The 14937-nt window shown below is 24.7% G+C and overlaps 1 protein-coding gene across 1 annotated transcript; it reads right to left on the reverse strand.

Annotated features, from left to right (window-relative positions):
* Window positions 1–219: 219 nt before the first annotated feature.
* LOC105368245 (probable peroxisomal acyl-coenzyme A oxidase 1) lies at window positions 220–12986 on the reverse strand. The gene is made up of 11 exons (XM_011507225.1): window positions 12379–12986; window positions 6553–6712; window positions 5257–5425; window positions 4790–4913; window positions 4600–4719; window positions 4401–4516; window positions 4149–4318; window positions 3169–3331; window positions 2704–3047; window positions 1779–2037; window positions 220–559 (listed from the first exon to the last, which is right to left on the reverse strand). Exons 1-11 carry the CDS (start codon window positions 12545–12547, stop codon window positions 299–301), a joined length of 2055 nt encoding a protein of 684 aa, XP_011505527.1. The 5' UTR covers window positions 12548–12986; the 3' UTR covers window positions 220–298.
* Between the last annotated feature and the right edge of the window lie 1951 nt (window positions 12987–14937).

Raw genomic sequence — 14937 nt, forward strand, 5'->3', positions numbered from 1 at the left:
CTACCAAAAGTGTAGATTTATATCTTCAAAGATAAAGTATAAAGAAAGGAAACAAAAAAAAAAAAAAAAAAAAAGAAAAAGAAAAAAAAACGAAAAAGTTAATTTTCTTAAATTCTTTAAAGATATTGGCTAACATCAATTAGTAAATATAATTAAATCTAAGTGAGAACGTTATTTTATTATTATTATTATTTGTTTTTTTTTTTTTGTTTTTTTTTTACGATTTTACCATCTTATTCAATTTATCGAAATGATTTCATACCTTCTGATTACGTTCATACACTTAGAATTGCCTGTATCACAAATTACTTTTCATAAAAGGTTTTAGGTACTTATGATAAGATTCATTAACGCTTTGCTGATTGAGGGGACTCTTCATCGCTTCGTCGTAGAGTCGTTGGTAAACGTTGCCATCGTAGGCGCCAAGAGCCGAGCCTAATATTTCATCCCGAATGTCCAAGCCGTCGACAATGCCGATTGCATTTCTCCTAATAGCCATCAACATTTTCTCCAGTCGTGTTTGCAAAGAAGGCACGTCATCATTATTTAGGCACGAAAACTGTTGAACAAACCATACTTTTACATTGAATCTTAACATGTCAAGTCTGACTTTACTTTTAATTCACATTCGTTTACACTTTCACTTTTGCATTTGTCATATAAATAATTACATTATTGACGATGTAAAAGGGTGGAAGTCATTATTTATGAAAAAATCATCAACGTTTTTATGATTTCATAATTAACCATCGCCTTAATATTAATGTAAAAATGAACCAATATTTTTAACAATAAATTAATTACACTCTAACGTTTAATCATCGTATTTAATATTTAATTTTTAGCTTTCATATTCCCCTACGCTTAAGATACAATATTATTATAAAATATTGTATAAAATACACACAATTATGAGTTAAATAGATCAAGTTTTATAATATTTACATTATAAAAATAATAAATTTTTAAATCGTAATAACTATATTTAATATATATTTGATAAATTTATGTCTCGATTATATGTAAGGTGAAGCAAAATTTTTGTTCAACTCAATCAGCAATTAAAGTCACTTGATTTACAATTTTAACAAATTTTCTCATCAGAGCACTAAATATCTAAAAAAAAAAAAAAAAAAAAAAAAAAAAAAAAAAAAAAAAAATGTTTGATGATCTAAAAATAAAATTATCGATAAAGAAAAAAAATTAAAATGTATTTTAAAATTAGCATCGTTAAATATTAAACAATGAATAATAATTATATTCGTTTTAATCATATACAGTAAACTTATTTGTCACTTAATGAGACTTTTGCTTACCGTAAGTTACCTTATATTACAACAAAGTATATAAGATTTAAATTGCGAGTTCAGATTGCTTTATTAGCAAGTAATAGAGGAATTAGATGAAAGCTGATAAAAATAAAGCTAGTGAGCAAATGTTGCTAATGAATATCTCATATTTTTCCATTTGTTTACCTTTTATAATAATTTTAATTTTTCAATTTTTGATTCATTCTAAATTTATACAAAAACGTGAATAATATCATAAGGTTTTATTATATATAATTATATAGAATTCGTTTTTGCTTACGAATGAAATTTATATTTTTATCTTACGAATGTTTTTCAACCTAGCATTTAAAAAATTTTAAAATATCACATTAATCATATTGAAATTCATGAAATGATTTGTATAATTAAAAGTAACTTTTTATTTATCATTGAGTAGTACAAAAAAAATTTAACAATTAAGTGCTGTCATAAAAGATAAGAACTTACTCGTAAAAAATCACCGAGACGATGCAAGATCCAATAAATGACGTACAATTCGCACATTTGCATCAAGACGTCATTTAGAGATTTCGAAATGCTTGAACTTAGACCCTTGACTGTCTCGACATACCTCAAGACGATAAAAGCACGGCAATGTGATTCGGCAGCCTGTGCCAACTCAATACTTGTTTCGTTCCACGCATCCTCCGGCGATAATCCACAATGTATGCGACGATCCATATTGTCGGTCGCTTGCTTGATTTTTCTATTAACAAATTTTCTCAAATTAGTTTTTATGTGTATTGTTACAAAAAGAAAAAAAAAAAAAAAAAAAAAAAAAAAAAAAAAAAAAAAAAAAACAATAAATTTCTTTTCTATTGTACTATTTCTATTCTATTTCTATTTCTATTCTATTCTAATATTATAGCTATATGCTGTAGATATTTCAATACTTTCAAGGATACTGACTTTTTTTTTTTTGTTTTTTTTTTTGTTTTTTTGTTTTTTTGTTTTTTAATTATAATGTAACGATGCGATCCATTATGTATTCCATGGTGTTAATATTTCTCTTACGTTTGTAATAATATTTGGCAGATTTTTTTTTTTCTGTAAGATGTGAGAACATATTACACAAAATAATGCAAAAATTTATCTCCCTTATCTATGGTAGTGTAATTTTCATAAAGCTAATTCAGATGAAATTCATTTTTAATGAATTTTATATTCAAATAATACAAATCCAAGCACAGCTTGTTTATGATATCGCGTGTTTATGATAATCGGTCGATCGGACACTCGAGTCGTCGTGTGAAGCAAGCGAAACGTCAACGCCGACATAAAGATAGTCTAAATAACCGTATTTATTTATTTATTTATTAATTAATTTATTATTATTTTTGTTTGTTCGTTTCTTATACACGAAAGCACTGACCCAGCAGCAACAGCCTGATGAGCCCGAACAATGCAGGTAAGAGTGTTTTTCCAGGGACGCTGCTTTATCTTACGGGAGAGCAGCTCGAGGTATTTAACCGTAGGTGGCAGTGCCTCGCCGCTAACCGCCTGCTTCCAGGCCTTGACGAGATAGCGTGCCGTTTGTAAAAGCAACACCGTATTCTCGCCTTCGTAAGTGCAAATTGCAGTCACGAGGCCATACGTCGCTGGCATATTGCTAGCATCCGTGTAGCCGTGACCACCGCAGGAGAGTCGCAATTGCTCAACGCCCATTGCTCCATCCGACGAAGCGACCGCTTTCAAACAACAGGCCAACGCGTGGAGCTAAAAATCGTCGGTTCGCGATAGCCTTTATCAATTAGATGCCACTTAGAAATAATGTAAAAATGCCTATGGCCAAGCTGTTAGCCAATATTAATAGCTCGATAATACTATGTAACCTTACCTCGGGTAGTCTATCCAATTCTCCTTCGTCCAATTCTGCCGTCACGTTATTGTACATTTCCCAAATCCAATCAGCTGCCCATGAAAGGGCAAAGCACGTAGCCAAGTGAGGGAACAACTTATACTGTTGAGTGACATAATTAATAATTTGAGTTTCTGGTCCACTAAAAATATTTTACAATCGTTCGTTAATCGTGTAAGTCAACATATGGGTAATTGACAAAATGTCACATATAATTTGCTACTAATTCTCCGTATATAATATGAGCCCTTAGTCCTTAATTATTTTATAAATAAAGAAAACACGTTATCATTCTGAGCGTCAATATCTAGTCTGATATTTCTTCAAGAGAAAACAAAAATTAAATTGGAAATTTTTAATGCCTTGGCTTTAATCGTGGAGGGCACGCTAACCGGATTAACAATTTCGACGTATCGAGTGTAATTTAACAAATATTTGTTAAATATAAATTTATTCGATTATTACTGGTATTTTGGGAAATGTTTCGTTATGAATTATTATTGATTCATAAGTTAAGGTAGTAAATACGATATAATTTTATATCACTGCATGATACGACAAGAACAGATGATAATAAACAAATGGATTCAACTTAAAGATACGAGTTTAATGATTAGTATTACCCTCGATAGCATTATAATAGTTTGAATAATTGAAAGTTTCCATTTGAAATAAAAATTAATTAACAAACGTAGTTATTATTTGGCCATATGCATTTTTTTTTTTTTTTTTTTTTTTTCCGATATAAAAGATAAAGCTTCTTTCTCTCTCTCTCTCTCTCTCTCTCTCTCTCTCTCTCTCTCTCTCTCTCTCTATCTCTCTATCTCTCTATCTCTCTATCTCTCTCTCTACATAACTTAGTATTAAGTATGAAATTCAATAAATATTAACAATTAATATTGATTTTTACATTCAAAACACTATAATTTGCTAATTATTATAAACACGGTATTGCTTACTCAGACTTTATTTGGCCTTGTTTTCTTACGATACTATATCTAATTGCTATCGTAGCCGCTTTAGAAAGATATTTCGCTATGTCTCTTACTAAAACTACTCTGACAAACATCATTGTACCATACGTAAGTTTGTCGTTGGAAGCTTTCACATATGTGCCATCTTGTAAAACCTAAATGAACATGAACAATATAATTATAAATAATATTATTCGTCTTAATGTTGGATAACAATATTAAAACTAATGAAAATACCTTTGAATTTTTCATTAGCATATTTTCTCTTGGAATTCGGACATTATCAAAGCCAAGAAAACCATTATTAGTTGCATTCATTCCCAATTTAGTACCAATTTCGCCAATTTTAATACCTTAAAATTGAGATATATTAATTATATAAATTATTCGTAGATTATAGAAATTGCAGTTTGTAATAAAAGTAATTAGTCATTACCCGATAAAGGCTCGTGGGTTTCTTCGTCTCTAAGTTGAACTATAAATGGATGAATTCCTTTGCAATGACCATTAGTATACAATTGTGCTACAACTACAGCATAATTTGCCGTATGGCCAACTGTAGAAAATTAATAAATATCATTAATAAATAATTTGAGATTTTATAATATAAAGTATGTGCAACGTACGTCCTCCGGGCCACCATTTGTAGGAGCTTAACGTCGGACTATTTAAAATGAATTCTTCCGTTGCAGGATCATAGGTTGCTGTTGTTTCTAATCCTCTAATAAATGTTCCATGGCCAAGCTCTGTCTATTAAATATTGTTAAAATTAAATCTTTCAATTTATTTGCATTACTTTAATATATAACGCGATAATAGCGTTACATACATAAAATATACATACAAATTTTGTAATTTAAAAAAATTTTTTTTTTTTTTTTTTTAACAATAATTTAATATCTTATTGCTTTATTTAACGAATTTAAATACCGAGTATTAATTTAATTAAATTTCAACTAAACACAACAGCTTTCAAGCAATTAATGATAAAGTATTTTCCTTTCATTTTCTTTTTTAAAAAACAATTTCATTGCATTGTGTGACATTCACTTACAATTAAATCAGATTAATACAAAGTTCAAATAAAATATACTTGAGCATAAGTGCCAATGATATTGCACGACCAAGCTCGAGATATCCAATGTCCTTGTTGTTCAACAGTTCCTTGGCCCATTATAGCTGGAATGAACATCACCCAGTGTAATGTTAAGGGATTACCATCTTTTAATATGGCAGATCCCAGAGTGCCTCCCAATACTTGTCTGTCAAAATATTTTTAAACTTTTTTTAAACTTTTTTTTTTAATAGCTAACATTATTTTTGCAAAAAAAAAATATCGAATAATACTTGTGCATATATTACAAAGGTTTTTTTTTTTTACGAGATATCATTGCCACGTATCTTATTAAAAACAAGATTTTTTATTACGAGATACAGGAATAGAGAAAAAATAAAAAAATTTATAAGATACATTGATAGTTATTTTTCCTATTATTTATAATTGCAGCTATTTTTTTATAACGCATTTTAATTGGCATTTTATGGTATCGTACGCCGGATGTCCGGATAGAGTCAATGTCGGAGCTCAAACCTTTACAAGTCAACGCATTGCCGTGAATTATTAAGAATATCATAAATTCGGTATTATAAATTGAATCTCTGAATAGCTAAAAAATTTTTTTTTTGAATATATTAAATATTAGTATTATTTTCATTGGAATAGCATTAAATAATTGTGATCTTTTGTTATTTTATTTATAATTATTGTATGGAATTTGAAATTATTGTAATATCTAATATAATATTGTGATTTTTTATTTTTTGTTCGTAAAAGTTTAGTAATAAAAGTTAGTTTTAATGAAAATAATAGAGATAGAATTTTTTTTTTTTTTTTTTTTTTTTTTTTTTTTTTTGAAGAAATTATCATTAATCCATGTAAATAAATATGCATATAATTTTACGATATTGTATGCACCAATCTTCATTTAATATTTATATTAAATATTTAAGCTTTTTAAATCCTATGTCTTGAAATAGATCTTCGGCTAATCTAATAGGCTTCTTGGGATAGTTTTATTTTAATTTAATATATTTTCGATACTTTCGAGAGACTTTGACGTTTTAAAGCAAACGCACGCTTTCGTACAAAATATATTCTTATTAAATTATTAATCTTCAATATATTATCTTAATGTTAGATAATAAAATTTAATTGCCTTACGTAAAAGTTTTTACTCTTTCAAAATACTTTTTACAAAAAAACAAATCATTATTATTTCAATAATTATATATATTTATGAATTTCAATTATTTTTCAGTATTTCTGCATCAAAAGCATAAACAAATTTTTCCAACAAAACTATGTTTATCGATTTTAATAATGACTTACGAAAAAACGTCCATATCTCCTTTGCCCATGTTATGAAGTTCTTGAACTTTCTTCAATATTAAACATCCTTTGCGAACAGCGTCTTCATAGACTTCCTTGTGACTTTTATACTTAGCTGGGGTCTTGTCTAATAATTCAGGATCGCGTAAAAAATACTCTTCTGTAAAAAAAAATCTTTTATAAGTATAATTAAATATAGAACGGAGATTATACAAAAAAATTTTATACACTATAATATTGATTTTTAAAATATGATTATACATATATATATATATATATATATATACATATAATTTTGTATCTCATTGTGTTGAATATAATATCTATTTTTTTTATATTATATAATAAAATTCAATGTATTATAAAATTTAGAATTTAGCAAAGGGATTCATTTTTATATTATTATTATTATTATTGTTATTATCATTATTATTATTATTATTATTATTATTATTATTATTTTTAATTACTATTTTATAAACCAATATAAAATTTATATTAAATATTATTTTTTATTCAAATTTTTACTCATCGTAATAAATTAATTATTGGCCAAATCGGGTTGAAGAGGGATCAACGATAATTATAAAATTCATATGCATTCCTAAATGATACAAGAGCATATTTTCTCAGATGCAGGCGCACAATGATTATGTAACGTTGCCTATATTCAGTGTGTTTATACGATTTAGAATATTCTCTTATAAAAACTAAAAAAAATTATTAATTGAATGTTTATTTATTGTTAAAGCATTATATTTTTTATAAAGAAATGATGCATTTTTTTTAATAGTTTTTCTACTACAAATCAATATTGATTTAGCTTTAATCTATAATTTTTATTATTGATATTTACTTTTATAAAAAAAAAAAAAAAAAAAAAAAAAAAAAAAAAAAAAAAAACTATGTTAAAAAACAAATACGGAAAGATAACTCGTGAATAAAATATTAAATTCAAGTTTATTTATATATTTTTTTTATATTTGACTTTTTAACTGAAATTTAAACATGCTCAAGTTAATACAATTTTTATAATAAAATATGTGAAATAAAACATTTATCTAGTCGTTATTTATATAAAAAGCTAAGCAATGCTTCTGTATAAAAAACATATTATTCTGTTTAACATTTTAAATAAGAAGCAAATGATTAAGGCGTTTATAGGAAATATGCGATGCAGATATTCCATATAACTTCGATGTAAGATTAATTATTTTACATTTGCATTTAATTAATGTCAACTAATGTGTTTACTGTCTCAATAAATAAAATATTTACAATTATTATCAAATATTTATGAATATTTATTTTTTAATGAATTGATGTATTAAATCAATTTTCTTGAGCAAACAATTATAAGCAAACAATAATATTTATTCATACTCTCATTGATATTTCTAAATGAACACGTATGTAATAATTTGTAATAAAGTATACTTTGTTTGGGATAATAATATATTTAATGGGTTTTTTTTTTTTTTTTTTTTTTTTTTTTTTTTTTTTACAGTAATATGAAAATGTTAGCTTTTTATAACTATGGATATTGTAATATTTAAAAATAAATATGTGTAGTTTTCATCTATGGAAATGATGAAGTTCGTACTTGAAGACATATTTTTGATAATTCATAATTTGAATATTCGTATCGTTAAATACAATGATTTATGAAATAGTTCATAATATTTACAAACATTAAATTAGTGATGTAATGACTGCTGAAACTAGTAAAAACACAAGATATTTTTGGATTTTGAAGTTTGTTAAGCATAAAAATTTAAGATATTTATAAAATCTAATGTTCCTTATTGAAAAATAAAATTTACCATTAAACTTTTAAGTTATATCAAAATCTAGAATCTCGATTGACGATTATAGTTCAGTTTTTATTACATCTTATGTAAACTATATTAACAAATTTATTTAAAATCCTATTTATTACACATCCATAAATATATTTATTTTAAATGTAATTGCAATGTAGTTACTTTAGTCATTCTTCTTATATCTGAGATACAGTATTATTGTAGTAAGCATGAATGTCAAACATTTTCTTATTATTTAAATTTATATCTAATAAAGGAATAATATTTATTATTATCCTTGATAATTAACGTACATTGATGATTTATATAATTTAATAAATATCTGTATTGATACTTTATCTTTTTATCATTTTTATTACATACAGTGTTATAATTTTACGATAATTTTAAATGAGACCTCATTTTATGTATTAATATTACATTAATATTATGTTATACTTTACAATGATTTAAAAAAAAAACAAAAAAAAAACATAATTTATATTTATTTTACTTTATTTATTTATATATTGTGCATAATAATTAAATAATAACGTGGCAATTTTTAAATTAATATTATTGTACAATTTTTTTCTTTAAAGCCATATTCATTTAATTTTAAATTAAATATATGATAAAAATTTCAAGATATTATTTATTTAATTATTACTATAATATGCATATAAAATGGTACAATGTAATATAATTATTTAATTATGTAATTTAATAGTTAACGAAAGAACATATCTGTGATTATGATAAAGTTGTATAATTGTTAATGGATAAAATATATAAAATATATTACAAATATATAATATAAAAGAATTAATGCTGCTTATACTATTTACATCATTCCTCGGTATATCTACATATATATATATATATTAGCTCTTATTTTTAATATTTTCAGAGATTCGTACTTTATTATAATCAAAGTAATATTAATTATTAAATGCAAAATTGAATATTATAATGGTTAAAAAATACAAAAAAAAAAAAAAAAAAAAAAAAAAAAAAAAAATAAAAAAAAGAATATAAACTCTGCAAGCTTTATAATAACCTTTAGGATTGTAAAAGTTTATAATATTTATTCATATGTTTCTGTATAGAAAAAAATTGTAAATGGAGCAAATCCGACATCTATGTTTGTAATAAATCGATAAATTTCACAGACCAGATCAGCTATGACGTTTTTCGATAGCTAATACGTGTAAATTAAATGTAATAATATTACGGGTACTTCGAATTTGTATTCTAAGCATTAATTACTGCATATATATATATATATATATATATATATATATATATTTACAAATATACAAGCACTACAATAATATATTTTATAACAATGATACCGTAATAGCCATGATTATATCATACATGTATGAATATATTTGCAATTAAATCTATTTTAAAAATCAATTTTCCAATTCAAATGTACTTTTTACTTCTTAATTTTTGAGCTGATTAAATTTAAGTGTTGACGATAAAATTATTGATTTCATTTACCTTATAAAAATGTGGTTTATAAAAATATGATTTGATACAAATGAATCATCGTAAGTAGTTAAACATTATATTATTCAATGTAATATCAGATTCTTTTTAAAAAAAAAAGGACAGATAAGTATATGATAAATGTCTAGAAATCTGAATTGTAAATCATCGATTTACTTTCAGATAAGTAATTCGAAGAAATTACTTTTAAGCTATTTGTTTAAACTTGAAGAGTTGTTGAATTTATTTTTTAAGACCGTGTATACGTAATATTTGATCGTATAGATGAGAGATTGTATTATTTTATTTTTAAATTCACTATTTTAATATAATTTTACATAGTTTTCACATCGATTTACCAATTAGCGAATTATAAGCAATAGAAGCGATTGAATAATGATTAAAAACATTCAATCATGCAATGAAGTAAATGTATAAATATTAATTAGTTTGTCTGATAATAATCATTATTCATTTACATTTGCATTAGTGATCGTGCAATGCAAATAATAATCGTTAGTAGAATTGCTTATATGTATTCGTAGACATAATCAAACCTTGAATACTTATAGGATTTTGTGAAATATTTTCAGTCCAACATACATGACAGAAACATGGAATAAATACAAAAACAAATATAAATGTTAATTTTATTTAAAATTATAACTAGATGATTTTTTGATGATAAAAAGAAAGTTAAAATGAGTTTCTCTCAATAGAAATGATATTATAATAATTAAAACTTGTTGTATATTTTTAAATTAAAAGCATACAAAAATATTACAAGTCAAATAAATTATTTTATTTTCATTACAATTAAGAAAGAACGTTACATCATGGAATATTCAAAGAATTAAAATTGGTTACATTTTAGATGAAAATTTTGTAAAAATTCATATTTAATTTCTATACTTTGGCAAAATTAAATCTTGTTTGTTTATTAAATCAATAAAGATATGTCAGTTCAGAATTCCTATGAATATTTCTATATATAAATAAATAATCAAAAATAATATCTTTTTAAAATAATATATACTTTCAAAATAGTCTATAATAATATATACTATTTTAAAATAAAATAATATATTATTGTTGTTTGAAAACTGATTTTTTCATAAATAGAAAGATTTATTATATTTTAAAAATACATTGAAATTACATTTAATCCAAATTTTTTTTGTTGTAAAATTGTATATAAATCTTGCTTTTTTTTTATTATTTCCTACCTAACGCATTGTTCTCTTTAACATTTGTATTTCCTCAACATAGTAATAATTAAAAAAATTTATATAAATATCTTAAATAATTCATTAATTAGTAAAGTAAAAATAATTACAGAATAACCAATTTAAATGTATGAAATTTTTCTGTGTAAACGATAAATGTATTCATACACGTTTGTAGTCAATAAAGTTAAAAAATTTAACTAATCAGGCGTAATAATTGATTAATTAACTAAGCAACTCTTGTCTTATTTAGTAAAATTATATTGTATCTGAAATTTTATTATTTAATTTTTTGTACACATTTCAACAAGATATCGTATTATAACGTACATTACCTTGTCTGAACTTTTGTTTACATTTATTTATATTTGTTTCATAATATATTTGTTTAATGTGGTACAATGAATTTCGTGTAAGGATTATTTGATTTTTAAAAATTAACGTCATATATAAATTTTACACTTATTAGCGATGAAATATTGCAATTCTAATGAAATGAGACATTATTCACATATAGCCTCAATGTATATTTACAAATAACTTTTTTTACTTTTATATTTGATACAATAGAATTTAACAATTACAAATATATAAATATATATTCATTTTCTCTCGCCATATTTAACATCCTAAACTTTGCACATTTAAATAGATTAAATTTAAAATGTTTTGTATAATTAGAATTTTATATAGAATTAATATATTTAAACACAATAGATTTTTTAATTTAAACAAGAATTATTTGAATAACTTATTAAGTTTGTATGTATAAAATATAAGTATAAAATTTTTATACTTTAGTCATTAGACTTTAGTTATTATATTTAGATATTCGATTAATGTTAATATCGCTTATACATATGTAATACTATCGTATTTTCTAAAATATTAATATTAGTAAAAATAGAAGAAATTTGTAGAAATTATATAAAGTTGACATAAGAGATAGAATATATTCTTATAAAAGTCTTATAAAAGATAATTAATTTGATGTGGTACATTAGATAATATTGGTGTATGATTGACTTCAAAAGAATTGTTGACGAAATAAATGAAATAAATCAAAATTAAGCGAAAGTGATAGTGCAAAGCAAATAGAGTAAGTGCGAACGAAAGGCGAACATAGGTAGGGGTAGAAAGTGCAGATTATGTTTGGAGAGAGTGTGCGTAATAGTCGAATATTTTGTCGAAGCGAAAGTGTAATGAAGTGTGAAGAGTTAAGCCGACGAAAGTGAAAGTAAAAGCCTGCAAAGCGGGGAATTCGAAAGAAAGGATCGAGAGTTTTTAAGTTGCGCGCGCACCTCGTTCTCGTCGCTGCATTGTTTTTTCCGGGGTCCCATCCAGCAAATGTGTCAATTCCAAGGGCTCGAAGCTGCAGCGCTGACGTTCCTGCTCTAGATCCTCATTCATCTTTTCCATTGAAATCCTCCAGCTACTCGTGGATGTCCTCGTTTCTTTAGCCGTGTCCATCCTGGCATCCGCATAAACACAATTGGCACTCGACACTGACACCGCCGCTTGCTTCGAGCGCTCTTGCTTTTTTCTTGACACGATTCGCGGGCTTTAGCGGCCTAAAGGCCACGTCGGAGTTAATCGAACCAATCGCTTCAACTGTCCTGGACTCTGAACACGAGTTCCAGCTTTCGTGAGCGATACTTCGAGTCGACGAATGCACATTGCACGCTTTACGATTTCTCTGTATGACCCCTTCCCTTGATTCTCTTTTACTTGCCGACCGCGACACTTTCTCTCCCCACCTTATTGTGCTCATGCTCACTTCAATGTTATCAACCATTTGATTTTTATATATTCCCTCTCAAATCCAATGCTTTTCAAGCTTACGTCACTACCAACACCAATATTCACGGCATTTAAACTTTTTTTATGCGATACACATCTTATTGCACCTAGTGAATCGAACTGTATAACCAACCTATTCTATCTAAACTTTTATATACCATTGTCCTGTATGCATATATATATATATATATATATATATATATATATATATTAATAGCATAAAGTTAATCTAACTCTTATATGTATGGTAATATCGATTGAGACTGGATAGCACAGTCGATACAGTAGATCCCTTTCTGAAAATTGAAATTACTCCGAATGGTAAACTTTCAAGCTATTTTATTTTTATAAATGTGGCAGTTTTCCTCGGTTTTTACTTTCAAAAACAACTGAAATCTTACAAAAATTTTCAATATTTTCAAAATTTACAATGAACATTTATAAAATTCCTTAGATTATTGAATAGTGAATATATAAAATTCCTATATATTCACTTCTTATGCTCCCATTTTATCTAAAATAATCGCATTATCTATGCAAAATAATGAACTACTACTTAAAATAATAATTTTCTTAATAAATCACACACAAATTATCACATACAATAATTATATTATAAAGTATATTTTTATTATAATTTATTAGTAATAATTAGAATTAATAATAAGTGTCGATAAATAATAAAATATATTATAATTATTGTTTGTATTATTATATAAAAAGATTGTAATATAAAATATGTCAAATAACAAATTATTAAAAGATGATTATTTTAATTATATTTCATTAGGTAATTAATTCAGTTCTAAATATAATATGAAACAAAGCATACACATTTAGAATTAACAATATATTATAATTTAAAAAACACATGTAGAATTACAAATTTGTATATGTTTATGTATATAATTGCAAATAATAAAATATCATTATATGATTAATGAAATTATTTTATTTTTAAATTTGTAATTAATAGTCAGATATAAACAGATATGTTAGGAATAAAGAAAACCAAACTGTGCAACAGATTATACGTTAGGCTCTGCTAGTATACATTTTTTTACGAATTTTTAAATAAAAGCCAGATTTTAAAAAAAAAAAAAAAAAAAAAAAAAAAAAAAAAAAAAAAAAAAGCAGAACATTTTGTATTATTTATGAAAAATATATTAAACAATAAGAAAAGTACTGTCACAAAGAATGGTAGAAGATTAATACGAAGAGCTACAGATTATGATAGTTTAGTTTATGTGTAGGTATTTGCATTGTATAATTGACGAGTTCCAAATATTATGTTTAAATAAAAATACAATTTAACGAACAAATACCAAAGTACGTATGTAATATACAAAATAAAGTTATATGCATTTTTACCATAATTACTTTTAACAACTATGGATAATAATAATGTATGCAAACAATGTTATGCATAAGTATTCAATTTTAAGCAAACATCTGAGTTGATAATTAATTCAATAAAAAATGATTAATATATTATTAAAAATGCAATTTAATACTGATTTGAGATTAGCATATGGAGAGAATATACGGAAAAAACTTATTTTTTCTTAATTTTCAAATGTTTTGCCGTTCGTTGATATTATATTTATTCTAGTAATAAAGATTTCTTACTCTCATCTCTATAAAGTTCAATTTGCATTTTTCTATGATAAACATAAACACAGATTAACTAAACTACTTTTATGTTTGTCGCTGCTTAAATTTTGCAGCCTCGGTTACTATATTTGTTTTCCATGTCATTAAATCATAGCTGCTTTCTTATAATTTAACTCTAAACTCTATAAAGGGAATTTAATAAATAAAATAATTATAAAGCATCGATGAACTTTTGTATTAACAAATTGTTATATATTTTAATAGATTAAATTATGTATAGAGAAATGCGCGTACATATTGTGACAGTTGCATTAAATAGAAGAGAAGGGATACGTCATTTCAAATATCAAATTTCAAATTTAAAAAAAACTTAATTTTGCTACTTCTTGCAATAGCATATTATTAAACGTACACTATTTTTTTTATTTTTTATCACTTCAAAGTTG

This window comes from Ceratosolen solmsi, unplaced genomic scaffold (assembly GCF_000503995.2).
Source record: "Ceratosolen solmsi marchali unplaced genomic scaffold, CerSol_1.0 scaffold6, whole genome shotgun sequence".
Classification (NCBI taxonomy): domain Eukaryota; kingdom Metazoa; phylum Arthropoda; class Insecta; order Hymenoptera; family Agaonidae; genus Ceratosolen; species Ceratosolen solmsi.

What these genes read in the sequence shown, in the direction of transcription:
- LOC105368245 (XM_011507225.1), bottom strand. Translation starts at nt 12,547, where the DNA reads ATGGACACGGCTAAAGAAACGAGGACATCCACGAGTAGCTGGAGGATT. An exon ending in TCATTGGCACTTATGCTCAA is followed by an intron (nt 4,914 to 5,256) that starts GTATATTTTATT and finishes AATATTTAATAG; the next exon opens with ACAGAGCTTGGCCATGGAAC. An exon ending in AATTGGATAGACTACCCGAG is followed by an intron (nt 3,048 to 3,168) that starts GTAAGGTTACAT and finishes GACGATTTTTAG; the next exon opens with CTCCACGCGTTGGCCTGTTG.